The 14,678-nt window shown below is 49.7% G+C and overlaps 1 protein-coding gene across 1 annotated transcript in view; it reads left to right on the forward strand.

The window, feature by feature from the left end:
* Window positions 1-14,045, forward strand: part of FBH1 (F-box DNA helicase 1) — a 30,534-nt gene extending 16,489 nt beyond the window's left edge. Inside the window, exons 13-23 of the mRNA XM_085325865.1 lie at window positions 519-606; window positions 978-1,064; window positions 2,332-2,468; window positions 4,700-4,799; window positions 4,974-5,095; window positions 6,817-6,892; window positions 8,141-8,338; window positions 9,032-9,154; window positions 9,792-9,898; window positions 12,128-12,262; window positions 13,312-14,045. Of these exons, the coding sequence (XP_085181991.1) occupies window positions 519-606; window positions 978-1,064; window positions 2,332-2,468; window positions 4,700-4,799; window positions 4,974-5,095; window positions 6,817-6,892; window positions 8,141-8,338; window positions 9,032-9,154; window positions 9,792-9,898; window positions 12,128-12,262; window positions 13,312-13,431 (1,293 nt within the window). The 3' untranslated portion in view covers window positions 13,432-14,045. The remainder of the gene's footprint in view (window positions 1-518; window positions 607-977; window positions 1,065-2,331; window positions 2,469-4,699; window positions 4,800-4,973; window positions 5,096-6,816; window positions 6,893-8,140; window positions 8,339-9,031; window positions 9,155-9,791; window positions 9,899-12,127; window positions 12,263-13,311) is intronic.
* Window positions 14,046-14,678: the final 633 nt, after the last annotated feature.

Genomic DNA, 14,678 nt, shown 5'->3' on the forward strand with positions numbered 1-14,678 from the left:
ATGCAATGAAAAGAAGGAAGAGATTGCATGTATTTTTATCACTGCCTGAAGAACAACATCATATTGTGTAAAGACATTAGCCTTTTTTTTTTGTAGTCATTCTGATAAGCAGAGCTGAACCCAAAGATTCTTAACTGGAGAATAAACTTCTTAGCAGCTCTTAAAGAACAGAACTGACATTGCAGACAATGTGGGCTGCAGTTGGAAAAGACAGTGTTGAGTTGGGGGGAAGTTAGCTAGTAATGACACAGAAGAGAAATACGAGGAGAAAGCATTCAGAGAATTAGATTTGGACAGGTTATTTTTAAGCCAATGTGAAAAGTTCAAAAACAATTAAAGAGTTCCAAAAGTTGTTTTGGAAGGAGGGAGGGAATTTGGGAGGTTGCTAAAGGAAAGGTATTATACTTAAACCTGCAGCCTCATTGCCTGCCCTGTACCAGCTACACTAGGACTTCAAGGTCTGCTATGCCTAGACTATTTTTCAAAGCAATCCAGGCTCTTCTGGTTTTGCTCTCTAGATCATTGTTCAAGAGGCAAAAGACATATGGTACAATATGAAGAAGCTGGACGGAGACGTAGAGAAGAATTACAAGATAACATGTGATGGTAAGAACGTACAGATGTCAAATAGCCTTCAGGTAAAGAGGAATAATAGAAGAACAAACACATACAGCTTTTGTGTTTTGTGCACCTTACTTCTGGCTATGTACTAGGAAAGAGCTTCAAAAAGTATAAAATACCTGTGCACCTGTACTGGCTCTTCAGGGAGTTCTAAACAGGCACAAAGGCTGGAGGGTTGGTTTGCAACATGCGGGAGCAATACACAGCTTTTCCAAATGTCATGGAACATCCAAGCAAGGAGTAGGGCCAGAAACTGCTTTGTTTTTTTCTTAAGAAGAGATCAGTTTTTAAAGTTGTGGTGTTCTATGCAAGAAAACACTGACCCTCTGGCTGATGAGCCTTGTTTTCTCTCTCAGGATATTTGAAACTTTGGCAGCTGAGCAAGCCTCAGCTCACAGGATACGATGCCATTTTTGTCGATGAAGCGCAGGACTGCACTCCGGGTGAGTGGTTGTAGGAGACAGAGCCACATCCTTCCTAACCACTTCAAAAAGAGGCAGCTCACGTGCTCAGGAGAGCGTGTGAGCACAGTTTAAGAAACTCCTGCCCTTCAGCTGTAACATCATAACTGACTCTGGGCTTGGTCCTGGATCCTTCAAATTCAATATGCAGTTTGCATAGCAGCAGGCCAGCAGAGCATGTGTGCATCAGCTGAGGGGCAGTAGCTGCTGGGAGCACTCTAATTCGGTTGCTTTGAACGTCCAGGTGTGCCATACAAACCTTTTGCTATTGCTGCTAACAAGGAAGAATGGAGCACCAGCATAGCTGAGGATGTGGCTGGATGAAACGGCAGCGAGACATTGGATGGTTGTGCTATCAGAAGAGCTGAGCTGCTCTGTCCCCCAGCATAGCATGCAGGTTTTGCCGTTCACCGCCGGGGGTGACCTGCGTCAGCTAGCAGAAAACTATTAGCTTTCTTTGTCGGGGATGTGGGGAATATCTCTGTTGCAAAGCAAGCTAATTTGGTTCTGCAAGGGGATATGTTAAGTGCTAGAGTTGTGCAAGAGGTAGAGACTGGACTGTGTGCTTAAGAACAAGGGAAGGAGGGCAGAAGAAGGCCCGTTCCTTTCAGCAGCTATTAAGTCATTTCAGCTGCTTCCTCAGACCATCTCCTGCCCATCCTCATTGGAGACTTGGGGTTATGAGGATTTGGCTGTGCCCTTGCAGCTGTGCATGAGGCAAGCAAGTTGCTCTGCCAGAGTGCCTGAGCATCAGGCAGGCTGATCGCGGGAGATTGAAGGGCTTGCTGGGACGTGCGCTGAGTCAGCGCGCACACGTGCAGCACATCCAGGTCGCTGTGGATGCGTGATGGGTTTACGCTGGACGCAGGTGCGTGGAATGAAGATGCTGTGCAGTGCCACAAAGTCCAGGAAGACTAAAATAATGGGAGAGTGTTTGTAGAGCTACTGCTCACCTCTGTACTTCTCTCTCCTTCTCTCCTACTTGCTTTCTCCTGCAGCTGTGTCAGCCTGTCTTAAATGCTGTAAGACGTCATGCAAGAGTTCTGTTATAAGGCTGGGATTTGAACCCATCTGTCCCAGGCGTTGATTCAATCCTTTATCCACAAAAACATCTCTCTGCTCTAATAACTGTGTGCCTCTGTGTGCTGTTAAAGGCCTTGTGTCAGTCTTGCACCATCTTCTTTATAATGCAAAGCTCATCTTTGCTTTATGAGCAAGCTCCCTGTAATGCTTTGACATTTTCCTGCAGCCATCATGGATATCGTGCTGTCACAGTCATGCGGCATAATCCTTGTAGGAGACCCTCACCAGCAGATCTATACCTTCCGAGGCGCTGTCAATACCCTCTACACAGCGCGTCACACCCATGTTTACTATCTCACCCAGGTAAGACAAGGGTGCAGCACGTCCCAGTAAGAGCTTTCTGTGCTAGGGCCTCACGCAGCTCCAGAGGTGATGGAGGGGAGCTCAGGGGCTGCGCGGTCTCCTTCCCACGCCTGTCTCCAAGTGCATGAGCAGGGCTAGTGGGGGTCTCTCCTTCCACGTTCCACCCAGTGACTCTGTTGCTGTCCTTCTCAGGACAGGTCCCTGATGAGGTAGAAGATGTTTCACGTGCTTCTTCAAAAGGCATCTAACAGCCAGACTTCTTGAGTCTGTCACTGGGGAGCATTTCTGTTGCCTAGATTAGTGATGTGCTTTGCTGTCAGCGCTCTGCACGGCAGAGCTCCTTTGTGCCTCTTACTGATGTGATCCCATCTCATCGTTAGGAAAGGTGGGTGGGAAATGAGGAATGGGGTACAGACCTTGCAGTATGGCTCCTTTTAAGGAAATCCTCTAGGTGGTTCTCAGCTTTGGCTGAACGGGCAGAAGTAAATGTCTTTCTTGTTCCCATTGCCAGTCCTTGAAATAAAACTGTATGGATGAAGGAAGCCGTCTTTGCTGGCTGTACACTGGTAATGCTCTTACCTCTGGCTCTGTGCAAACTGTGGCATCGCCAACTTTGCCCCCCAGCAGCCTTTGGACTGTGACCTCCGGTGCACTGTTTGCTGAGGGCAGGGTGTCATGAGCAGCTTTGGCTGATCTAAGGCTGATCGAGGATAGCTGCCCTTCTTGTCTCAGCACAAGTGATAGTTGTGTTTCCGTGTTGATTGTCTGTCTTGCTGTTGTTCCAGCTGAAAATTCACCCTGGTTAGTTTTTTGGCCTGATTAGCCACACAGCTATACATTCAGTGTGTATAATCACAGCTAATGTAAGGGAGGGACTGTTTCTTGGGAATGCTTGTAGGATGTATCAGCTTAAATCAAAAAGGAAAGCACGTTTAGGTCCTAATGGCACTGATTCCTAAGCCAGAACGGCCTCCAGAAAACTCATCCATCCCAGATGCCTTTTCCTTCTCGTGCCCTGCCAGCCTGGCCCAGGGACAGGCACATGGGAACAGGGACTGTCTTTATTTGCAGTAGCACATCTCATTACAGTCTTGGGACTTGCCTTGATATCACTTTGCTTTTGGATATCTGAGGACTTTTTTGGATAAACAGAGCCTTCCTCCTCCCACTCCAATAGATCTTTTCAGCAGAATACCAACAATGCACTGCCCGTGCCAGGCAGGGAAGATCCTAAGCCAAAACAGACATGCACTGCCTTGATTAAGCCTCCACCTGCAGAACATGGAGGATTTTTTTTAATCCACTTGCTTGGGGAGACTGTTCTTCAAAGCTGGCTATTGCTGCTCCCAAAAGTGACAGTTCTGTCCCCAGACTCACATTCCTGCCTACTCGTCGTACTAGTGTCAGCAATCACATGGATGTGCTTTTCAGCTGGATCAACAGGCACAGCCCTGCCGCCTCATCCTAGAATCATAGAATCAGTAAGGTTGGAAGGGACCTCAGGAGATCATCTCGTCCAACCCCCCGATCAAGTAGGGTCACCTAGAGCATGTTAGACAGGGTTGCATCCAGGCAGGCCTTGAAGATCTCCAGAGAAGGAGACTCCACAACCTCTCTGGGCAACCTGCTCCAGTGCTCCGTCACTCTCACAGGGAAGAAATTCCCCCTCATGGTCAGGTGGGACTTCCTGTGCTTCAATTTCTGCCCATTGCCTCTTGTCCTATCACATGGGACAACTGAAAAGAGTTTGTCCCCGTCCCCTTGACACCCTCCCTTCAGGTACCTGTACACATTGATAAGATCCCCCCTCAGTCTGCTCTTCCCCAGGCTGAAGAGGCCCAGCTCTCGCAGCTGTTCCTCATAGCGCAGGTGCTCCAGCCCTCGGATCATCTTCGTAGCCCTAAATGGGACACATGCCGTGTCCCATTAACAAGCTGTGGAAGAGTCACAGTGGGGTGGAGAGGCTGGAAACTATGTTTTGCCGTATATGATGATCCGTCTCACAACACAGTTGCTATGGCCTTGGGTACAAACATGACCAGAGTTTCTGGAAATAGTTTTCTGGGAATTTGGGTGCTTTTTCTAGGAGAAAGGTTGTCCAGAAGGTTGGTGTGAATTGTGCAGTTTCAATATAGTAACACTTCAGTAAATCGTAACAAGTTCCTCCTTTTTTTTTTTTTTTTTTTTTTTTTTTTTTCGATGTTTTCCATTTTCTTCTCTTTTCCACGCAGAGTTTCAGATTTGGTGCTGAAATCGCTTATGTCGGAGCAACCATTCTGGATGTATGCAAAAGGATCAGGAATAAGACCTTGGTGGGTGGAAACCAAGAAGGTAGGTTGCATCTGTGCAGCAGTCGACAAAGTCAGCTCTATTCAGCGACTAGGAGTCCAAGAGCTACTGCATTAATACCAAGCATCTCAGGATTAATCCTGATTTATGAAGATCTTTGTTTTTTAGATAGCTGTCTTCTTACTGCACTGGCTAACTGGGAATTTCTGTGTACAGGTGATGTGAGAGGCAGCATGGAAGGGAAGATAACAGTCTTATCACGAAGCAATTTTAATGTTTTTGACGACGCTGTGAGACTTACTGGTAGAGAAAGACCAATAAAAATACATGTGATCGGGGTAAGATAAAATTGCTAATGTGCTGTTCATGTCCCCATCTCAAGTCCCCAGGCCTGTTAGCACTTGCAGCAGCACCTGCATGGGTTTCAAAATAGGTGTCCTGTCTGCTGTGGTCTGTAGTACCCTGGTTTAGAACTAATATTCAATGAGAAAGCAGCAGTTTGCCATGGTTGGGTGTTTTGGGTTTTTTGTTTTTTTTATTTCAGTAGCTGTTCCTTAAAGCTGTGCGAGAGCAGCTCCCTTTTTAGACTCATCTGGACAGTGTTGCACTTTTTCTTCCTCAGACTTGGAAGAGATGGCAGCAGCTCCATCCTGCTGGATGGGGCTGGGGCAGAGGAAGAGCAAGATGTGGCTGTAACATCGCTGCAAATATTTGCATTATGTGGAGCACTGCTGACTGCCTTTTGCTGCCAGCAGCTGCTTAGTGCTCCTGCACTAGGGGAATAAAAATCAGCTGTAATTGCAGGTTTGAGCGTAAGCACTCGCTGTCAGTAGATTTGGGATTTTTTCAGAAAAGCTGAATGTTAACTTATCCTCTGCCGTGGATGTTAGAAGATTTTGAGGAAGCAAAGCTAGGGCTGCTAGCCTGAGTTTTGCACAGAATTCACAAAAAGCACCCGGGTACCTGGAGAAGGAGAGTGTGTCTGTGCCTGTCCGTGTGTGCCTCTGCATGCACATGTGTGCAGACATCTGTGTGCTTAAATTGCCAGGACACTTTAATAATGCTTCACATTTCAAAAGCCTTAGAAGAGTTTTCAGACTAGCCTCCAAACTCTGAAAAATGGATAACCAGGATTCTGCAACAAGAGACACAGAGCAAGCAACTGTCCTAGTACTGATGTGTTTTGGGAAAGTATGTGATCTTTTGAATTTTAGGCTGATATTTTAAATTCTTAATCTTTTTTGCCTTGCGAAGCTGCCTATCAGAACAGAGTGAATGTTTGAACTGCTTACTCAGGAGGAAATTCTTGACCATCTTTGCAGTTTGGAACAAAAAAGTATAAACATAGACTATCACTTTTTTGATGGAAGAAAACAAACTAAATTTGGAAACACAGGGAAAAAAGCTATTTTGCTTCACTCCCTCTTTTTTTTTCTCCTTTCCAAAAGTAAATATTGCCAAAGGAAAGCATTTTGTTTCAGTTTCTGTTGAAATGTGAGCATTTACAGCTGCTTTAGTTTAGTAATTTTCCTTCTGTTGTGGTGGCCCACTGTTTCATGGGAAAAGAAGGTGGTACCTTATGGAGACAGTGAGGTCTGGAGCTGCCTGTCCTGCAAAACAGCATGGATCCAGGAAGCCAGTAGCATTTACTGACCAACTGAGTCCTTAGTTTATTTCAATTAACCAGCATGCATCTATTTGAAACAAAAATAACCCCAAAAAGTAACTTTCTTGTTAGCAAAAGACAAAAGTTTATAGATTTTTTTTCTTTGAAGATCCTTTGAATGTGAAATTCTGCAGCAGCTCTGTTACAATGCTGATGAGACAGCAGCCTGTTCTCTTCCTGCTGTCCATCTGTCTCGTGTGGCAATCCAGAGTGAGCTAGGTCATTGCCTTTTCAGCTGCCTGTGACTATTCTCAGCTGTTTTAGGAAAGCGGTGTCCCTTTGCATGTTTCCTTTATTTGCTCCCTAGTGACACCAGTAACCATTGGGCCTCGCTAGCTGATCTATAAACTCTTAGTGACGCATCTATGTTAAGATAGTTGTTCTTTGTTTTAGGGGCTTGCCCGCTTTGGACTGAGCAAAATTCATGATATTTGGAAACTCTATCAATCTGCAGATGAACGGGAACAATGTGAGTATGTTCTCACCCTTCTCTCTGTGATCCTCCCTACAGCAGCATTGATGCTGTAGTTTCTGCTGTGGGGACAGAAAGCAAAATGACTTATTGTATTTTATTTTACCTTTGTGCCAGTCTAGAAGTTCTCATGCAGTTATCTCTTGCAAACTGACTTTAAAATACTAGTGTCCTAGGCTGTGCTATTTCAGTTGCTTGTGACCATGTGGCCTAGATGTTGTTAATACCATGAACAGAGAACCTGTGGGGCCTGGGTCATGTAGCCCTTTCCTGCTTCTCTCTGAGAAACCATATCAAAAGGGTAAGAGCCTGATAACCAGTGTGTTGGGATTTTTTTCTCCTCTATCTCTCTATCTTCTGATTTGATTTCATTTTTCATTTGCCATAAGACTTCTCCCGTAAGATGTGTACTAAAAAAAAAAAAAAAAAAAAGGAGGCACACTGAGTCTTCTAATCTTCCAGCACACGCTTGCTCTTTGCTGATGGGTGTCATTTAGCAAATAGATAATTCATGTAGGATGTCCTTATGCCTTGGCATTTGTAGATAAGGATTGTTGTGTATGGGACACAGAGCAAACTAAAGTTATTGAACTGCCGCGTGAGTGACTGATTACGTGGGTGTTGTTACTGGCTGTTTAGAGCATGAACTCTTAGGAAAACTCTTCACCATCTGAGTAGGAACACGGAATAATGCAGGTTGGAAGAGACTGTGGAAGATCTCTAGTCCAGCCCCCTGCTGCAAGCAGGGTCAACACTGAAGTTGCATTAGGTTGCTCAGACTCTTTTCCCCTCGATGTCTAACTACCTCTGAGGATGGAGGTTTCACAGCTGTTCTAGGAAATACATTTCTAGTGACAAAAACGAGTGAGCTCCGTGGATGTTTGACAGTTGCTCTGTCCTAAACTCCGTAAACATCCATACCCTTCATAATATTCCAACTCTCTTTCTCAAAGTGATGCATTCGGGCTGCTTGGGGGCTACTCACTCTAATGAGAATATGTAGCCTTTACAGTGTTTTGTGTCAGTAAAGAGAAGGTCGTGGCTGAAAGCTACCCGTCACAGCAGTGGCAGAGCTGGGCGCACATCCCAGGTACCCCGCGTCCCACACAGCGGTCCATCCACCGAGGCACGCTTGTCTTCCCCGATACCTACTCTGAAGTTTGACTAGAATTCAAGAATGCGACCATAGGTACCTTTTAAATAAACTCATGTTATCTGCTGCTTTTTTCTTTTCTTTTTTTTTAGTAAACCTTGTTATAAATGACCCCTTTCTCAAAAAATGGGAAGAGACTCGAGACTTCACTGATTTAAGGAAATATGCAGAGTACAGTGATGACAAAGAACTGGAAGTGAAGATTGCAATAGTGGAGAAATACAGAGAGCGGATCCCTGAGCTGGTGCAGAGGATTGAGAGCAGTCATGTGTCACGACAAGCCTTGGCAGGTAAAGCCAAGCTGCCTCTTTTAGTGTTAGAGGAATACACTTCTTTTTTTTTTCCCCCAAACCCAAATTCACCGCTGAATCCCCTTCATTCTGCAAAAATTCTGTATTTGGATCGAGTTGGACTTCCAGGAAGAAAAGAAGTTGAACAGCAGCTTTTGAAGTCCATCTGGCACTCTAGATGTTGTTCAGGGCAAAAAGAATCTGCCAGCAAAGGATTGCTTAGTGTAGCTTTGCTATAGGGACATAAGGATTTGGGCACAGCATTTCCTGCTGTTGGAAAGCCGTAGCTTTTTCTAGTGTTTACTTTATCATGCTTTTGGGATTCCTGTGCTAGCTGCCTTGCAACTTGCTATATGAAATTTGGGGAGATGCAAAACAAGTTCAAAACTCGCCAAACACAAAGCATTCCTGTTTGGAACCACAGGCTATGGCTTGGGCTCCTGGTAACCAGGAGTCTTCCCTGGCAGAGAAGTTGTCTTTGATGGTCTAGGTTCCTGGCAGAAGTGCTTTGTTTATGATTCACATTTGGAAAGAAGAGAAGTGAATGTCGAATGAAATCATTTAATTCTACTTGGTGCTTAATGAAATTAATCATTATCGTTATCATTTCTCATTATCACTGTGATGAGTGATATTATTGATATCAATGAGTGATGTTTCTTCCTTCTTGTTTCTAACGTGTGCTGTTTACAGATTACCTAATAGGTACTGTCCACCAAGCCAAAGGCCTGGAGTTTGACACAGTGCTGCTTGCAGATGACTTTGTGAAAGTACCAGATATCAGCGATCAGCAGAAGATGTCTTGCTTCAGTATCGGTAAGGGAGTGCCTTCACGGGGCACCCATCCTGGCTCAAAAGTGGGAAAGCAAAGCGCGCTGCGAGTCCGTGCTTGTCGGAGTGTCTCAGGTGCCACTGGCTGTCCTAGCGATCATTGACAGCGTTTCCTTCACAGTGAGATAGGGGCAGGGGGCATTCTTTATTTAGCGTGCGGCCATCCGGCAGTGGAGAGAGACCAGTTCCACCCTTGGGAAAGAAACAGCTTTCCTTACTACTGTGATCGGCACTTTGGAAGAGCTGGTCTCTTCCCAGTGAGCAGAGAGGAGCCTGCAGTCTGAATCTAGCTCAGCCGATGGCTCTGAGAAACTCCTCCAGTGCTGAGGCCATGTCTGGGAGATGGGAAAACACATGACAGCGAGCTGCTTCCCTGGGCTTGCAGAGTCCTGCCTTCACCTTGAAGGAAAACGTAAAATTACACTGAAGCTACTGGTATCAGGAACTGTACAGCAGAACCCAGGACTGGTGCTGCACAGCCGTGCAGCTCTATAAGCCAAGGCTCACACAAAGAAGCACCAGGAGTCCTTGCAAAAGCACTAGGAGAAGCCCTGGAAGAACTGCAGAGTTGTTCATTGTTGGGTTTTTTTAAAAGCTATCGGTGCTCTTTCCTCCTCCTTAGGTATGTATCCTGAGGATGAGTGGAATTTGCTGTACGTCGCAGTGACGCGTGCAAAGAAGTGTTTGCTAATGTCGAAGTCCCTGGAACGTGTTTTAGCATTGGCTAAGGTGAGTAAAATCTCTCCAAGGTAAGCAAATCCTTGACTAGGGCAGTTTAGGGCCCTAATGCCTTCAGTTTACCAGTACAAGCCGTCACCACGTGTTGTTTTTCTGAGCAACACTGCCTGCAACTGCAGCATTTGCTCAGCAGGTACAGGAACGTGCCAGAGGTAGAGCAGACGGCAAGGGAAGGTAAAGTCCCTGTCACACCACCTTCCCATCGGGGTTCAAAGACTCAAGGCAGTGGTGGAAGGGATGACCATCTCGGGCAGGATGGTTTGCAGCCAAATTAAAAAGGCAGTGTGAGAGACAGCGTCTGCTTAGAAAACCTGTCCAACTCGGATTGAAAGATTTGGAGGGGGTGCATGTGGCAGGGACAGTAGCATGACAGAGAATTATAACAATCACAGAATGGGTGAGGTTGGAAGAGACCTCTGGAAATCATCTAGTCCAACCCCCCTGATCAAGCAGGGTCACCTAAAGCACGTTGCACAGGGTTGCATCCAGGTGGGTTTTGAGTATCTCCAGAGAAGGACACTCCACAACCTCTCTGGGCAACTTGTTCCAGTACTCCGTCACTCTCACAGAAAAGTTCCCTCATACTCAGATGGAATTTCCTGTGTTTCAGTTTGTGCCTGTTGCCTCTTGTCCTGTCGCTGGGCACCACTGAAAAGAGTCCGGCCCCATCCTCTTGACACCCTTCCTTCAGATACTTGTAGACATTGATAAGATCCTCCCTCAGTCTTCTCTTCCCCAGGCTAAGCAGGCCCAGCTCTCGCAGCTGTTCCTCGTAGGGCAGGTGCTCCAGCCCTCGGATCATCTTTGTAGCCCTACGCTGGACTCTCTCCACTAGCTCCATGTCTCTCTTGGACTGGGGAGCCCAGAACTGGACACAGTACTTGAGATGAGGAGGATCTCCCAGGGCTGAGGAGAGGAGCAGGATCACCTCCCTTGACCTGCTGGCAACACTCTTCCCAATGCACCCCAGGAGACCATTGGCCTTCTTGGCCGCAAGGGCACGTCATTGCTGGCTCATGGTCAATCTGTCATCCACCAGCACTCCCAGGTCCTTCTCTGCAGAGCTGCTCTCCAGAAGGTCAGCCCCAGCCTGTACTGGTGATTGGGGTTATTCCTCCCTAGGTGCAGGACTCTGCACTTGCCCTTGTTGAACCTCAGGAGGTTCCTCTCCGCCCAGCTCTCCAGCCTGTCCAGGTCTCTCTGAATTGCAGCACAGCCCTCTGGTGTGTCAGCCACTCCTCCCAGCTTGGGATCACCAGCAAACTTGCTGAGGAGGCACTCCATCCCCTCATCCAGGTCATTGATGAAGAAGTTGAACAGGATGGGACCCAGTACTGAGCCCTGGGGGACGCCACTAGCCACAGGCCTCCAACTAGACTCHRSACCACTGATGACAACCCTCTGAGCTCTGCCTTTCAGCCAGTTCTCAATCCACCTCACTGTCCACTCGTCTAACCCACACTTCCTGAGCTTCTCTAGGAGGATGTTATGGGAGACAGTGTCCAAAGCCTTGCTGAAGTCAAGGTACACAACGTCCACTGCTCTCCCCTCATCTACCCAGCCAGTCATTCCATCCTAGAAGGCTCTCAGGCTGGTTAAGCAGGATTTCCCCTTGGTGAATCCCTGCTGACTCCTTCTGATCACCTTCTTTTCCTCCACATGCTTAGAGATGACATTCAGGATGAGCTGTTCCATCACCTTTCCAGGGATGGAGGTGAGGCTGACCGGCCTAGAGTTGCCTGGATCCTCCTCCTTGCCCTTCTTGAAGACTGGAGTGACATTGGCTTTCTTCCAGTCCTCGGGTACCTCTCCTGTTCTCCATGACCTCTCAAAGATGATGGAGAGCAGCTTGGCAACAATATCTACCAGCTCCCTGAAACAAAAGGGATTACAGGGATAACAGAATTCGTCCTGATCCTAAATTCATACCAAGCGTGGGCTATGTCCTCTTCCTTTGGGCTGAATAGTTGAGGAAACACTTTGTGTGTTGTCTTCCATAGAGTCTGACTTCTTAGCTCAGTTTGCCTTTTCTCTGTATGCAATGTTTGCCAGCTCTTATTTCACTTCCTTCCTTAGGAGCTGCTGTTGGTTTCTGGTTGTCACTTGGGTTTTGTTTTGTTTTGTTTTTTTAATGTTATGATGAAAGTCATTTCCTACACTTAAAAAAAAAAGTTTTCCAGCGTCTCAGCTCCCTGTGAATGTTGTTGTTGTTCTTCTTAGGAGCACTTCCTTCGGGTGGAGCTGATGAGCGAGGCGGTGAAGGAGGGGACAGCAGTCACTTGTTCTGTGTCACGCTGTCAGCAAACACTGCGATCCAGCTCCGGTCTAGTTGTGAAGAAATTACCTTTGACTCTCGTACGTCCCTTCCGATCTCCTCTCTGCTTGCCTGTCGTGGTTGCCTGATACCCACCTGGCTTTTGAGATCCCCTTTCTGAAGCAGGATGTCTTCCCAAGCTGCCCCTGCCCGCTGAGGGCTGGCTGTGCTCTGCGACTGTTCTTAGCAATCGCGCTGGGGAGGTGAAAGCTTTGGCATTAAGCTTAATGGAAGTGAGCAGGGAACGCGCCCTACCCGGATCACCTGCCCACTGCTCCTCAGCCCTTCACCTCCGCTCCTAACTGGGGGTGACGTCCTGACTGCGAGGTTCGAAGTGGCATTGCGGCTCACGCAGGTCCACTCGAGTCTTGACCTCTCTTTTGAGACAGTGGTCTCGCGTAGCGGCAGTTTGGGTTTTTACTGTGGCAGATGCCATTTTTTGCCATCAGAACCTCTGTCTCACGCTGCAGAGGCCATCAAACAGCCATCTAGGGATCAGGAGGGCACTTCAGCCTGCCTGCCACGATGGGTGACAGCTAGCAAGAGGGTGGCAGTCTGCATTTGGGGTCCAATTGTGGCTTCAGCTCTCACCTTCTGGCTCTGGTATTTCTCCTGGCCCGGAAGGTGCAGCGAAGGCCAAGCTCTCCTCGCGCTGGCAGTGAGGAGCCCTCCCCCTAGGGCGAGGGAGAGCAGATAGCTTCAACACGAGCAAAGACATGGGCAATGCATGCCCCTAAATGAGACAAGCGGAGTGAGACGAGTCCTCCTCGGCGTCAGCCCCCTTCCTCCCAGGCTGAGCTCATCCCTGCCGGTGCTCGGAGCACTGCACGCAGGTTTAAGGGAGGGGGCAGCAGCTGCCCTGATGTGCAACCCCAAGGAAAGCCTGCGCGAGGCCGTTGCAGCTGTTAAACAAACCGTCCCGTGAGGGACCTTCTAGCAGAGCGAGGCGGCAGGAGATGCTTTGGGGGCGGCGTCGCTACCTTCCCTGGATCGGAGGGTACAGCGACGCCTTGGGCGGCCCGAGGGTGGAAGCAGAGGCCGCGTTCCTCCAGCCTGACTCTTGTCTCCGTTTCCCCTCTTTCCCCTGCAGAGCAACGGCAGCAGGGATGAAGGTGGCTACCTGTGCTGCGCTTGCGCCCGGAAGCGTCTTGGCTCCATGGCCCCGCTGATCTTTTCCCCGGCGCCTCAGGAAGAGTTTGGCGCTCCCTGAGGAAGCCTTCCGGCCGCCGAGAGCCCTCGCCGCGCCCCGGCGCCGACCCGGGTGCGGGACGAGGCCGCGGCCAGGCTCTGCCCCCGCGATCAGGCGGCTCCTCTGCCGGAGGGGGGCTCTCGGGCAGGACCGCGGCCCGGCTCCGAGGGGAGCCCTCCAGGCTCTCTTCGAGGAGGCGCGAGAGCCTTGCCGTAGCCCTGCCTTGCTGCCCAGGACCGTGCACTAAGGCAATTGCACGGTATTAGCCGTAGAGCAGGGGGCTGCTGCTTTTTGGGGCATCGGCCCTCCGTTCCCTCCTCCGTCTGGAAGCCACCTCCAGTGACCAAACCGCCAACGTGTCTCCGCCTTTTCTGCCAAGCTGCGCTCAGTGAAACCCCTCTTGTACTGAGGGAAAAAAAGGGGAAACGCAACACCGGGAAGTACTCAAAAAAACATCCTTTTATTCCTAGAAAAAAAGATGTTGTTTTCCTTTGCCTAGAGGCTGTTTTTAGAGGGCCAGCTTCCCCGTCAGCCTGCACCGCAGGGGAAGAAGCCGCAGTCCACGCAAAGCGGAGCGCGTTCGTTTTTTAACTGCTGCGATTAAATCGGTAACAAAAAAAAAAAAGCCTCCGATATTTTCTTTCTGCCCGTAAGCAGTCGCCGTGGGTCGCCTCGGCCAAGGCTCGCGGTAGAAGCGGAGCCGGCGGGGCGGCGCTCGGGGTGAGCCGCGGGCGCGGGCGGCTGCCGCACGCGATGCTCCAGAGTTCGCACGCGAAGGAGCCCCCGGGCGAAGCGGCAGCGGCTGGAGGGAGGCGCCGGCGGGCGACGGGGAGCCGAGCGGCGGGCGGCGGGGCCGAGCCCCCGCGGAGAGCGCTTCCCGCGGCGCGCCGGCGCGGCCTCCCGCGCCGGGGTCCCAGCCCGAGGTCCCGCGCCGGGGTCCCACACCAGGGTCCCAGGCCAGGGTCCCGCGTCGGGGTCCCACACCGGGGTCCCACACCAGGGTCCCAGGCCAGGGTCCCCCGCCGGGGTCCCACACCGGGATCCCAGACCAAGGTCCCCCGCTGAGGTCCCCCGCCGGGGTCCCGTGCCGGGGTCCCGCTCCGGTGCTCGTCGGCAAATGGCTGCACAAGAGCGGGAAGCGCAGGAGGGTGCCGGGGCCGCAGCCCCAAGTCCGACCCCGGCACCCCGACACATGCACCCCGATGCTGACACCCCGATCCGTGCACCCCAACACCTGCACCCTGACCCCGGCACCCCGATCCCGGCAC

This window comes from Rhea americana, unplaced genomic scaffold, assembly GCF_003343005.1.
Source record: "Rhea americana isolate MKP2758 unplaced genomic scaffold, rheAme1 scaffold_1, whole genome shotgun sequence".
In the NCBI taxonomy this organism is placed as follows: Eukaryota; Metazoa; Chordata; class Aves; order Rheiformes; family Rheidae; genus Rhea; species Rhea americana.